General features: G+C 40.6%; 1 protein-coding gene across 1 annotated transcript; it reads left to right on the top strand.

The window, feature by feature from the left end:
* Positions 1 to 197: 197 nt before the first annotated feature.
* On the top strand, positions 198 to 14,007 carry EAF2 (ELL associated factor 2). The gene is made up of 6 exons (XM_063342293.1): positions 198 to 400; positions 3,043 to 3,137; positions 3,820 to 3,956; positions 4,663 to 4,808; positions 8,424 to 8,690; positions 13,182 to 14,007. Exons 1-6 carry the CDS (start codon positions 298 to 300, stop codon positions 13,226 to 13,228), a joined length of 795 nt encoding a protein of 264 aa, XP_063198363.1. The 5' UTR covers positions 198 to 297; the 3' UTR covers positions 13,229 to 14,007.
* Positions 14,008 to 14,197: the final 190 nt, after the last annotated feature.

Below are 14,197 nucleotides of genomic sequence, written 5' to 3'. Positions count from 1 at the left end.
AGGAGGCGGGTATCATTTGCATATCCGCGTACGGGCTGGCGCCTCCGCCTGCTTCCCCACTCGTGGAAATCCACAGAGGGACGCCCGGCGGCCCAATCCGAACTCACGCTTCCCATGGCGTAGGGACCGAAGGGGAGGGGCTCTGCCGGCCGCAGCCAATGGGAGGCGAGTGGGCGTATCCGGGGCGCTGTGAGGGATGTTCGGCGAAGACGGCGGCTGTGGCAGCGGTAGCGGCGGGGGCCGTTCGGGCTCGCCATGGTCTGAAGGGGGGTGGTGGTGTGAGGCGCCGCCGCCGCCATGAACGGAGCGGTCCCTTCGCTTTTCGACCCCAAGGAACGAGTGTTGAAGCTGGGCGAGAGCTTTGAGAAGCAGCCGCGCTGCGCCTTCCACACCGTCCGCTGTGAGTGTGGGGCTGGGGCAGCGCCTCAGGGCAGGCGTCCCTTCAGGGGACCGGTGGGCCCCCCGCCCTGAGCCCCCCGCCCCTGGGCTCACCGGTCCCCTGAGGGGCGGGAATGCTGACCGGGCAGGTGCCGCGTCCCGGCTTGGCCTTGCTGGCAGGCCCAGGGGGCGGGTGTCGGTGTGAGGGAGGGCATGGTGTGGCAAGGGAGCTGGAATTATCAGTCATCTGCACAGGCAAAGTACGGAAAAGGGACGTGAATTGCCAGCCTTCGTGGGGGGATCCCTGGGGGGGTGGCACAGCTGAGAACTGAGTCCCTGGGGTTGGGGGTGCCTATCCCTGTGGATGTTGGGAGCAATGTGGGGCAGATCAGGCTTCGTTTGCTCCTGGGGTGCTAATATCCCTGTGGATATTGGGAGCAATGCGGGGCAGATCAGGCTTCATTTGCTCCTGAGAGCGTGGTGCCGATACGGCCATTGTATCCCAGTGCTGCCCCTCGCTGCTTTCTGGGAACTAACTTTGCTTTTTACACCTTTGGCATCCAGCATCGTGTCTCTGCTGAAAACCGAACTGGGTTGAACCTCTGGCTTTGCCCTCTTAGCTTGTGCTTAGTTTTTAGAAGTTAAGTACAATTCAGCAATCAAAGGTTAAAGGCAGTATTAATCACAAAGCTGGTATACCCTCCCTGAGTACATAATTACTATCTAGAGAGGTGTGTGCTCAAAGATTCTGAGGGTAGCTAGGAAACAAATGCTCTCAGGATTATAGTTCTGGTAATTTAGGACTGCTGCTTCTTGTTTTGATGTCTCGTTATTTATAGACTGATTCCCAAGATTCAGTCTCGCGTACGTTCTCTGGAGAATGTCCTGTATGCTTTCACGCAGTGCAGCGAGATGGGTAATGTGCTTTCTGTGAGCAAATGGAATGGCACTTAGCAGGATTGTCTGCAATTGTGGGAGGGGAGGAGAGGGGAAGGAGCAGGCAAAAGCTATAAATGGATTTAAACAAATGCTGTAACTTGAAATTTACCCTAATTTTAAAGAGGACTAAAAACCACGTCTGGTACCTCCTGCCTGTACAATTTCTTGCTGACTCCTGTAATTTGATGATTTATTCTGAAATCTGTTTTGAAATCTCTCTTCCTTTCCAACGAATGAGACATAGAAACTGGCACATTCATCAGTTCTGTCAAATGCAGAGCTTCTCTGCTCCTGAAGTTTTTGTTAACAAATGAGTAAAGGGGAAGACATCTGCTGGTTGAAAGTTAAGAGCACAAGTCTGTTCATGGACACTGGAATCAGTATCTTAATTTTCTAAAGTATTAACCACCCAGTTACCGTATATTAGAGCAAACATTCTCTAATTCCATGAGAGACTTTGGGACTATTGTATGCTTATCCCTGTAAGATGACGTGTGGGGTTTTGCGGTAAACAAGGTTGGCAGGGGCTGTTACCTGTGTCTTAACTCAAAGCCTTCTGCTGCATGCATAGTCCTGCCCACCAGCTCCCAAAGCTTGGTTTTCTTGCCTGGTTGGTGTGCAAGCTGGAGCCACGGTTCCCGGCTCTGGCCTGTGCCGCCTGGCCCGTGGGTTGCAGGTCATGTTATTGGACTGTGAAGCTCCCCAGCTGTAACAGAGTGCTGCCACCCATGACCGGCAGTGGCTGACGTGACAGGTTGTGAGGCAAGGAGCACGTGCAGCGGCTAGGGAACGTGCCGTCTAATGGGTCCCCTTTACACGCCTGGTCCTGCCATGCCTCTCTTCAGGTGCAACAGGGTGCCGGTCCCCAGCATGCGAGGCAGGGCGCTGGACATCCCCAGGCTGCAAGGCTGGCCCTGTGCCTGTGTTTGGAACCATGGGTTCAAACCCACTCGTGTTACCACGTGCCTTGCAGAGCCTCTTGATGCTGTCTTATCTCCCTAGATCTGCGCAGGCAGGCCTTTTAGCTGTAGCCCATCCAAATTCATTTGTGGTCGAAATACTATTTTATAGATAATGTTACATAGCTGCAGTGCTGGTGCCTGAACACATGCTCATTTTCAATGTCTCAGATTTTTGAAAAGGACCAGAAATTGGTAACTTCTTTTGTTTAAAGCTTTAATCAATACTTTAGATGTTGAAAAAACCCAAAAAGTAAATTAATATTTACTTGGGAAGTAATTTCACTTTTGACAAAAATAAATATACTGAAAGTCAAGTTTTGGTCAGCTTCTGACATGCATGCTATAGTAAAATCAGGAATGGATATTAAGGATTGGTGTTCTTCCTATTTTCAGTCACTTGTCTACATCTCCCGTATCTTGGATCAACATTTTCAAAAACTATTTGTTGATTTTTCTGACAGTAATTATGTGAGGATTTATCTTTTGAAATATAACACAGCTTGTTGAGCCTCTTTAACCATTAAAACCTAAAACCATTTTTCTGATTTTAACCAAAAGGTGTTAACTTTTATACTGAATCTTGAGAAAACCCTTTTGACTTTGAATTCTACTGACTTATGGAATGATTTGTTCAGGGGAGTGGTAGATGACACACTAGCAAAAAAGGCTTTAACTTAATAGCCTCCAACTGCAATTAAAAGGTGTCTACATTTATAAGATTCCTGAAAAGCCTGTAAATAATCCAGTTTGTTTTTGTCTTTAGATGACTTTAAGCCTGCATCTATTGATATGTCCTGTGAAGGAGACCTTGAAGTTGGCAAAGGTGAACAGGTGACAATAACACTGCCAAATATTGAGGTGAGTGGGTGGCTGAAGAGTGGCGGGCTGAAGGGAATGATTTGTTTTGTTATCATAAGTATATACTGAATATAGAATATACTGAATATATGAAGTTTCAGAGCTGCTTGCGTGATTTTTAGAGTAGAAAAACAATTGCTTTAAGAGTGTAAAATTACAAAAGACCTGAAGGTTGAACAGTTGCGCTGTAACTTTAAGTGTATTCACCACATTGGAAATATGCTGTAGGATGACCCAGAAGTGTCGCGTACACAGAAAAGCTTCATGTGGATGTTGGCAGTGCAAGTTTCCCCTTGGTATTTATTGCTCTAGTGCATGCAGTTCTAAAGCAGGAAAGACTGGAAAGGGAAAATTTACTACCTGCCATGCTTTACTGCTCTGCTGATATGGTAACTGAAACCCTTTTTGGTAAAAGGAGTCCTACAGTGAGCATGCTCTCATTGGGAAATAAGCATTTAATCAGTTTCAAGCTAAACTAAGCTGGGTGAAATCCTGTTCCAGTCAAACACCAGCTGCTTTTGGTCATGGCTACTGTGAATCTAATTTGAATTAACTTAACACTTTTAAAGGTTAGAAATTACCACTTATAGTGAACTTGTCATCACTGTGATGGATTGTTGTTTCTAAGAAAAAAAAGAAAAAGACTACAGGAGTAACGCTTACTGGACTTCTGATTTAATAGGGCTCAACTCCACCAGTGACTGTGTTCAAGGGCTCAAAGAAGCCTTACCTAAAAGAATGTATCTTAATTATCAACCATGACACTGGAGAATGTCGCCTAGAGAAACTTAGTAGCAACATCACTGTGAAAAAAACCAGGTGGGTGATTTGCAAGAGAAACAACTGTGCTTTACTCATTGTGAAAATTGATTTGTTACTGAGTCTAAATTGAGATGCAGGACTACCCATTACTATTTTTAGCTAAAATTCATTTTTAGAAAGTACCTGGCCTTGTTCAATAGAGTGAAAAGCCTGCTTCCTCAGCACACTGACTTCACAGCTTTCGAGTCTTGACTGGCATAAGAAATGGGATTTTTTTTTTTTTTTTTTTTTTAAGTAAAAACTGTCACATTGTTGAAAGATAGTAACTATTTTCGGATGAGTTTAGAGGGGGGGAAAAACCTGTTTGGAAGGTAGCTTGCCTACTGTCTTCTAAATGAGCAATAAAAAAAGGTAAATTTTGTGACATGTTTCAGTAATATTAATGGCTTGTTTTTCTCATACCAAGTTTTTGAATTATTTTTTTTCTGCTGCTGAGTCCATATAAGTAATTTCCAGCAGAATTATTTTTAAGTGATCCTGGGTAGCCGGGTTAAAAAGTTATTAGCACTGTTTTAAAAAAAATGTTAATAAATCTATATATAATTATATGGCAGTATAATAACGTACCAAGAAATCTAATGGTGCTATTCAGAAAGGCATAACAAATAATTCCATAACTTAAGATACTGTATCCCCTGTATTCTTGCCTTTTTCCTTGCCTCTTGTCTTCTAGTAATTAAAAATCATTTGCTTTTACACACAGAGCTGAAGGAAGTAGTAAAGTCCAGTCTCGCATAGAACAGCAACAGCAGCAAATGCGAAATGCAACTAAGGGTCCAAACAACGTTAAAAATTCTCCACCAAAAGAAAAGATGTTTCCGTCTTCTCCTATGGATGATATCGAACAAGGTAAGCTTCACTGGCACATAAGTTTCAGAGACTTTGCTCTCAACTAGCAATTAGTTTTTGAGACCCAAGGGTTTTCGTTTGTGTGGTTTTCTTTTGGGTTGTTTTTTTGTTTTTTTTTTTTTTTAATTTGAGATTCACACTAGAAACTGATTATGTAAGCACTTTACCCTGATATGGAAATGAGCACTCTGGCTCAAGTAGTAACAAAGCAGTATTTGAAACTTAAAAAAATCAGATGAACCATTAGACTTAATAATGCCAAGGGTCCCACTGCTGTCTCTCCTTGATTCTGTCTTCTGCTGCTACTTTAATCAGGTATATAGTTGATTGTGTTGTGGCACTGGAACGAACTCAGTCACTTCCATTTTGACATCGCTCCTCATTCTTTCTCTGCACCCAGAAAACATATAGGTTACAGTGCTTTACAACTCGAAATACATTTTAAATTACTGGATGAGACCTTGTGAAAGATGAGGTTCCAATGAAAAAGACAGCTAAAAAGTGCATAAATCAACTCTTGAACAGGACTATGTACTGTATTGTTGAGAGACTCTGGTTTGGTGCAGCACTCATATTTCACTTAATGGGAGGCCTTATTTCCTTTTGGAGGACAAGGAAGATGGCAGGTGGTAATTACTTGCTACAGAAATGCTGACAGGTGGCAGTTTCACTGACTGGAATTGACATCTGCCTCCCAAGATGTTCTGAATGCCTTTAAACGGATTTTTTTTTTTTCTTAAATGTATCATTATGAAGGTTTGGGGTTTTTTTTTTTTTTTTTCCATTTTGGTCTTAAGCTCTGACCAGAACAGTACTAGAATACGCCTAAGGTTGCAAAGAGGAAGCAGTACTTGAGTGCATGGAATAAAATAATTTTTCCTGGTGGTCTGTTGTTTTGGGGGGAATGGTGGCATCAAACGTATTGGAAGCCACCAAAGTGGCTGCCAACATGTATCAAACTCTTGCGTAGAGTGCCAGTCCGATTTTGAGTACTCCTAAAGAATGTGGAATAACTGACAAATAGGGATAGTAGGGACCTTTTAAAGTCCTTCTGTCTTGAAGTCAGATTTCTAACATAGTTTTTTAACCAGTTCTTAAAGCCTTCCAGTGACAGATCCTGTGTTCTCTCTGTCAGTCCATTCCAGGGCTTTGGTCTCCTAACTGTTCAGGTTCTTCCTAATAAATAATCTGACAGTAAGCCCATTACTACTTTCACATTCATTATGCAAGTATAGACCAGGTTACTCTGCTGCTTTTGAGCAGTCCTTCATGTACTCAGAAGCTGCCATGTCTTTCTCATTCTTTATGCAAAATGATGCCAGCTGGTTCAGTCTTTGCTTAGAAGTTTTCTAGATCCCAGGTTCATTGTCACTCTCCTTTACCTATCTTACAATGAGTCCAAAAACTTCCTGAAGTATAGTACCTAAATACATTTACTGTTTCAGCTAAGGTTTTAGTGGTGCTGAGTTGAGCAAGAGGATTGTTTTACAGGCACTGTTCATCTTTATGCACAAAGACCAAACAGTATCACATCTCAGTGTAATGCTTGTCGCTTCTGCAACAGCACAGTGCAGTAGAACTGTTGGTAGTCATCCACTGTAACTCACAGACTTTTCAGAAGTGTTGCCTACTTAAGCAGGAATAGTCAGTTACACAACCATGGGATGAAGAATGATTAAGTACACTACCTTGAACTTGTTACTAACTTTGTTTTCTTGGGTGGGGGGAAGGTCACTCTACCTTTGGCCTCTAGTGTACATACAGCCCTTCCTTCACCGCTTGAAAACGCTTAATTTAAATTCTGTCAGATTAAAATACATCAAAATTCAAGGCAGAGGTCTTATTCCTCAGTTTTTGGTATTAACTGTTAGCCTTTCACTTAAAATTTTTCTCTTATTGGACACTGGTGAGAGCAGGGAGGAACTGGAAGAATTAAGCTCATAGGACTTGAGTGGTATCTTTCACTTATCTTACAGCTCCAGATGTGCAGTAGATCAGTTGTTTCTTTGGCCTTTCTTCTCTAGAATTAATTTTGAAATTACTTTTTGATCGTTCTGCTAGTTGCATCCTAATTTTTGCCTTAGCTTTTCTGTCCTTAAGCTGTTCTCTTAGACATGTCCTTAATAACAGGAAGATGCTTCTATTTATTTTTTTTTATTCCACTCCCCATCTCTTTCCTTATGTTTGAGTTGGCCAGTGTGGTCTTTTATTGTACTTTCTATACTTCCTTGGCACTGGGTTAGTTTGTCCTTGCAGCCATAGCTGCACTATTTCAGGTGGCATTTTTCCAGAACACCATTTTCCTTTAGACTGGCCTTTGATAAGGCTGACTGGCCAAAGCACCTTTCCTTTAGAGTGGCCTTTGATAACTCAGAATTGGAAGGCTTCATGGAAGTTTGTGTTGAAGCTTATTCTTTTGTTCTCCTTTCTTCTCTTGATTAAACTCTGAGCCATCTTGCATCTTGGTGACTTTCATCTTCAACCTGTTCTTCTGTACTGGGTAAACTTGTGAGATGAGCAACTCTCCTAGTTGCTTTTTATGTCTGCTGTATCAAAGCTGTTCCTGAAGTATTCCAAGTGCTTGTAAGACCATCTTAACAAATGTCTGGGTAGTTACAATCTTCTATAATGATGAACTTCTGCACTCTGGGTAACTCCTCAACTCGCTGTATAAAAATCTCCATCCACCACGATTCCGTGGTCTGTTTCAGCGTTCTTGCTTCAGCAGCTCCCCTATTTTGCACGATTATTATGTGTCCCCTTTCTGCAAATGTTAGTTTTCTCTGTATGTTGGTCCTTGGCTAGTATATATCAAAAATGCATACTGCACAGCATGATCCATCCAGTTATATGCTCTGAAATATTATTGTAATCACATGAGTTGTTTCATCAAGAATGCAAGTTGGTTGAGTCAGTTTGATCTGTTAATTTCCAGTATTTCAACCTCATGTTGTTCTAGCTTCCCTCCCTGCCCCAAATCTATAAACAGAACAACGATTTGATGAAATCTTCCTAATGGTATACAGTGGATGGTTCCTTTGGATATTCTTCATGCTTTACTTGGTTTTGAGCAAAATGTCCCACAGTCCAAACAAGTGTATTGATTGTAATGCTGAACTGCTGGGAGGCATTTTGGGTGCAGCTGCAGCCGTCTTACAGCTAACTTATCTGTGTGATTGCAACTGCAGTTCTTAGTCAGTGATAGACATCTTTGGAGGTGCTAAGGAAAATACAGAAGACTTGCTAGTTGCAGAAATTAAAGGCTATGTGGGATGCACTACCCTGTGGAATGTGGGGTTAGCATTTGGGTTCACAGTTCACAGTCACCCTTGTTCTGACGCTTGGCTTGAAAGGGAGAAAGTGCCCAAGTTAAGAGAGAAGAAAACCACATGACAGGCTGGATGCTTGCTTGTGCTCTTTTCTTTGTTCTGGAGAGTTTGTGTGGTTTGGGGGTTTTTTTTGTTTTTTTTTAGTTGCGATAATGTGTGTACTTTCTGTTGTTGTAATGTGTGTAATTTCTGCTGTTGATTTTTTCTTTTCTATTATTTTTCCCCCTCCTTCTTATATTGCAATTATGATGAATGTTAACTGAGAAACAAATTGTATTGTTTGCAGAGCTAAAAGCAGAAGCCAGTATCATGGATCAGCTGAGTAGCTCTGACAGTTCATCTGACTCTAAAAGTTCTTCGTCCTCTTCATCAAGTAGTGAAAATAGTTCTAGTGATTCTGAGGATGAGGAAACAAAGCCCTCTCTTCCTATGTCGATGCCGTATTTGCAGCCACAGCCTACTGTGTCTGCCATACCACAACACGCTGCCCCTGACAGAGATGCCAGTCATAACAGATCCCAAGAGAGCAGTGGTCATATGATGAATACACTACGTAAGTACAAAGGCTGTTCTTTTCTTAGTGCACGATTCCAGACATCAAGATTCTGAAAGGAAACCATATTGTTTTTAAGTATGTCTCTGTTATAATTAAAACTGTGGGAAGTGATGCTAGGGTTTGATTGTTCAGCAGCGGTCTGAATTAGACAGTGGGCTAGAACGTTCTTGGTCCCCAGAGATATTAAATTAAAGCTGATGCAGTTGAAAATATTTCCTAAGCTCTTCTGGCTTCCTCCCAGTTATATACATTGGGACTGGAGAACAGTAATTTTGTATTGAAAATACTTGAACTAAGAGGGCACTCCCCAAACATATGCTTATAATTTCTTGGGTAGAACCATGGGAAAGATACTATCCTGGCAATACTCTGAATTACAGAAGAGATGGTGTATTCTTAGCTACTCCAGTTACTGTTATTCATGGCACTGTTCCACTGCACAGCATGGCAAAACTGTCCTTCGCATATAAGGAAGGAGGTGATTTGCTTTCAGGTGATACTATCTTATTCCACCATTCCGGCAACTAAAAATGTAATTTGAAGAGTAGCTATGATGTTCTTCAGTAAGTGGTTGCTGTGCAGCCTGCAATTGAATGCTCAGTGTATTCAAAAATGGAGAGTTTGAACAGAAAAAAATCCCACTAGGTAGAGCACCTTAAGTTCACTACCTAAATAGCAGGAGTATTCAGACACAGAAGTGAGTATTCAGCTATAGTGACTCTTTGAAAATTATTACATTTTTAATTAGGTGCTTAGCTGCAGGCTCCTGGTTTGAAGAGATTCCCATCAACCCTGGTTTGCAGCCTAAGATCTTTAAGGTTTATCATTTATATGTAAACTTGTTATACTGAAATTTTAGACTCCGGCAGACCTACTTTTATTTCAGTACTTAATGAACAGGGTTTTTTTTGTAGCTAGTATTTAAATACTTAATTAAATATCTGTACTGGTTATTTAGGTAGTGCATTAACTGAAAAGTCCTGTGACTTTGTGTGCAAAGGACTAAATGCTGCTTTCATTTTACTGTCACTGTAGAGAACAATATCTCATGTTTATAATTTGCGTAACTTTAGAGTGTGCCATTTACTTCAACCCTTATTCACAAATGGGATTTCCCGTTCTTCGTGCTTTAAATAAAACTGTTACGAAAATGAGATTAAGCTCTATACCCAGTGACAGAATCCCAGCTGGCAAAGCTTCCACTGAGAAACACGCTTAAAAGTACAGGTGGCCAGGTCCGCCAGTTCCAACAGTCATAGTGAGAAAATGCTGCTTAAAACATGACAACATCAAAACTGTTACAGGGGAAGTTGGTGGCTTGATGGTGCTCAAGAACCACATTGACAGGTAGAACCTCTGTCTGCAGCATCAAGCCCTGGGCTTGACTATCTGAGCTTGCCTAGGTCTTTAGCTTAATACCATTTATAGAATCATAGAATTTACTTAGGATATAGTTACGGATCTATTTACTGCTTAAAATGATTCTGTCCCCAACTTCTAGTATGATTAACACTTAAAATACACTCCAACTAGACAAAGATCATAACAGTAACTTTCAAGGAGAATGTGTTTCTCTAGCTCCCTGGCTGAGGGGAATTTAGCAGGAGATCGAAACCTGAAGAAACTAAATGGATAGCACATGGTTCTAGCTTGAATGGCAAGAGATCTCAGTCGGGGTCCTGTACAGTCACTTCTTCCATCTCAAATAATATTTTACAAAAATAAAATACTGAATCAAGAAATAGTCAGCACAAGCTGTTTGCTTGTCTAATCCCATTTTGAGGTTTTACCGCTTTTGTGCGTGACTAGTTTTGTGCACCCCTGTAGAATCGGGGCCATACTGGGTAATTAGTGAAGTTTTCCTTTGGCTTGCTGTGCGTGGGCAGAAGGCTGGGGGAAGGCTTAGAGAGCAGAGTTTCATCTTGCATGTAGAAATCATACAGCTGAGGTTTTGTGGAACTTGGAAAACACAGGAGGGAGGTGGTGTCTAGAGCATGGTAACCAAATAATTCTGTCCGATATACGTGATCTGCCTCCTCAGGAATCCAGGGCTCAAGACTGCCCCTCACCCTCAAATTACTGCTTTTTCCCCCTTCTGTCTTAAGAAGCTGATTATATAGGCTCACAACTTGCCTTATAACAAAGTTTGTAAATGGTGGCACTAATGGATCTGTTCTTCATAAAACAACATATGATCAAATATTTATGTCTACTTTTTGTTTAAACAAGAGTTAGGTTAAATAAAGTAATTTTCCAAAGAAAAACCAGCATAGATTGGCTATTTTGGGGCCTTGTGTTACGTACATAGTATTCAGCACAGCTTCACTTCTTTTGATACTTGGTGCTGCTACAAGTCATGAAATAATTTTCCCTTGTATTAGTTTGGTGTTGGTGTGACCACTGAGACCCGTGAAACGCAGGTCACTCCTATGAGTTTCCCCATCCCCTAGAATTCTTAAGAATTCAATTGAATGTCTTAAAAGTCACTGATTTAAAAATTTAGGGAATGTCATAATGTGCAGTGCAATCTAATTCTCCACTTGCTAATAAGCAATTGGCACAGTAAAAACTGAATTCAGCAGTTTTCCCCACTTTATTGCTGCCTTATAAGTACAGGAGAGTCTAGAGAGGTTTCTTCAGGGTCCTAGTTAAATGAACTTCCCGTTCTTGCACCAAACCCATCTGAAAACTACCAACTCTGCTCTGTGTTATTTTGCCATCTCTCTGAAGGTGTCTTTTGGAGGTAGGGTTATAAGAATGGGGCAGACAGTTTTTCCTGAAGTAAATCCTAATGCATTATTTCTGACTCTGGAACTCGGAGTTCTTGCTTTTCCCATCTGCTGGTTTTCACAAGCATTGGTATTTTTGGCTGGTGTTAGAGGGTTTGTGTAATTTCTATGTTGAAATAACTCTTGAAGGCTGCAGAATCACTATTTGGAAGGTTATCTTCTTGTTCGTACGCCCAGTCCTCTCCTGAAGTAGGTAGTGCATAACAGGGCTGGGATTTCTAAGAATTCACTGCAAGTCTTCCTTTGAGTGGTAAATGCATGAGTTTAATTTACTGATGCCATTCTCTGCCTTGAAATATTACTTCTTAGGTCCTGAATAATTATTGACAAATTACTTGATTTTGGTCTTTCAAAATTGCTTTTTTAATTTATATTAAAATAACATGGCTGTAAATATTGTCTCTATATAGAGGATTGGAAGAATTTTGTCTACAGCAGTACCTTAAAGATTGCTGGAAACAGCCATCTTCACTATTCTTGCCTTATATAAAGTGTTTTCTGTTTTGTCATAGAGAATCACGTACCTCTTTCTAAGCTTTAGTGATGACATAGTGGAAAACAAAGGAAGGCTAAATGCAGCCATGTTAAAGACTTCAGTGTTCTGGCAGAAATGATATGCCTGACAACAAAAGATCCAATCTGAGTGTCTCGTCAGATTTACCCTCTTGAGGTTACTTTTTTACGCATCTGCAAAAGTCGTCAGTGAAGGGTGCTGCAGCTGAGGAAAAGGCATGTGAAAATAGTGTGCCTACTCAGTTTCTGTGATTTCTTTTTTTTTTTTTTTCTTTGCTTTTTAGGCCCTTTCTGCACAACACAGTCTGAGATGCATTCCTTTATTATTATTATTATTTTTTATTTAATGGCTGTTTGGCAAGGGAGGTGTGAATAAAAGCATACTACTTGGAACAAATTCTTAAAAATGTGTGGGAAGTTGCTAGATAGGATGTAGATTCTGTATAGCTGCCTGCTGCTGCTGTATTTTTTTGTTAGTTATCTGTCATCCTGGAAAGATTCCCTTCCTCCCACCCCCTAAGCTTATGGACATCCATTAAAAGCATGATGTAGTCTTTCTTCTTACTTCCCCGTTTTGAAATATATATAGCCACCAAATTAAAGTGCTGGGTAAAATTTCTTTTGATGTTTTGTTTGTTCACTTGTTCCGAAACCTGTTTGAAATAGTAGGTCACTGATACATCTTTAAATGGTACATCAAAGAGCTGCTGCTCTTGATTGAGACACCACTTTGTTTTCAAGCACAGCTGAGTAGCATTCAGATGTGTTTCAAAAAAAACAACAACTCGTTTTTCACAAAACTGCATTCACCAGCAGTTTTCCCACTTGCGAAGCATGAAAATGTGGGTGGCAAAGATAGCTAGGTGTTGTCTTTTGTGATCTGGTGATATTAAATAGACGCAGTTGTGGCTAGTAAGCTAATGGCTTCCTTGCCAAGATTTTAAAATTGTAGAAAAGTGCTCTCTCTAAGGTTCTGTCACTGGGGAGTTTGCTTCTACACCTATTGATTCTCTTATCATAGAATATTTGGGTTAGAAAGGACCTTTAAAGATCATCTAATCCAACTCCACAACCTGTTTGGTATTAGTTTTTTGCAAGCCTTTAATTGGGAAAGGGAATATCTTGAAAGAAAAAAAAAAAAGTATTTCCTTGGAAATGACTAATGCGATGACTCTCTCTCTTCTAGGAAATGACTTGCAGCTGAGTGAATCTGGAAGCGATAGTGATGACTGAACAAAGTTTTTGGCCTTAAATGTATCACCTTTTTTGCTAAATATGTCTTAGCATCTGTTTTGCACTAAGATTAGATTACCGGAGACTGGAATGAATGTCCTCGATTTTGATAATAGACATCCTAATTTTCTACTGACACATCATGTCTATAATACAGCAGCATTGATATCCTGTCAGTGCTACGGTTATATGTTTATCTTTCAAATTACTGTATTTACAGTAAAATTGTGTATGATCTGATTTTGATTATTTTTGCCTCAGCCACCTGTTTTACTTGAAACTGATTTGTAACAGCTAGTTACTTTATATAAATAGTTATGGAATGGAGAAATTTCTGATATTTATGGAGGCAAGTTTCCTTCCTATCATGCAAATGCTGAATGCTGATCTCACAGCTTTTACTTGGAGGGAGCGAAAGGGAGAACAACTAAATGAGGTCTGCTGTGTCAGCTACACTTTTTGTTCAGTTCACAGTTCATACCTTTAAGGAAACTGCTGAATAATGTGGTCCACTAGTGCAGTTACAGTTTACAATTGTTCAACACATTGCTGAATTCTTAATTTCGTTGTATTATAGGACTTTATATTTCTGAGCCTCAAGATTCCTAAGGGAACTTGTCTATTCTCTGCCTTTTTTATGTAACTTGAATAGGCTCGTCTTTTTACAACCTTTTTTGTATCTAAATTTAGATAACTGCAGAGACAGCAATGAATTTCTTTCATTTAATTCTGTAACAGAAATCAGAAAATTTCTTTGTAGGAGTATAAAAGTAATTTAATAAAGCAATATTTATCATTGTCATGTGTCTGATTCTGTTTTTACTCGTTACGAATCCCACTTTCTACCTATAGTAGTCCTGCCGGTGAGAGGGTCATGCAAAGACATAAAAAGCAGTGAAATGGTAGCTAATATGGACTCCCCACCCCGTCCGCAAGAATTTGGTGTTCCTTGCTTCTGCCTACATTGAG

The sequence above is a fragment of the Chroicocephalus ridibundus genome, chromosome 7 (assembly GCF_963924245.1).
Source record: "Chroicocephalus ridibundus chromosome 7, bChrRid1.1, whole genome shotgun sequence".
Classification (NCBI taxonomy): domain Eukaryota; kingdom Metazoa; phylum Chordata; class Aves; order Charadriiformes; family Laridae; genus Chroicocephalus; species Chroicocephalus ridibundus.
This window is presented reverse-complemented; position numbering and strand designations above follow the sequence as displayed.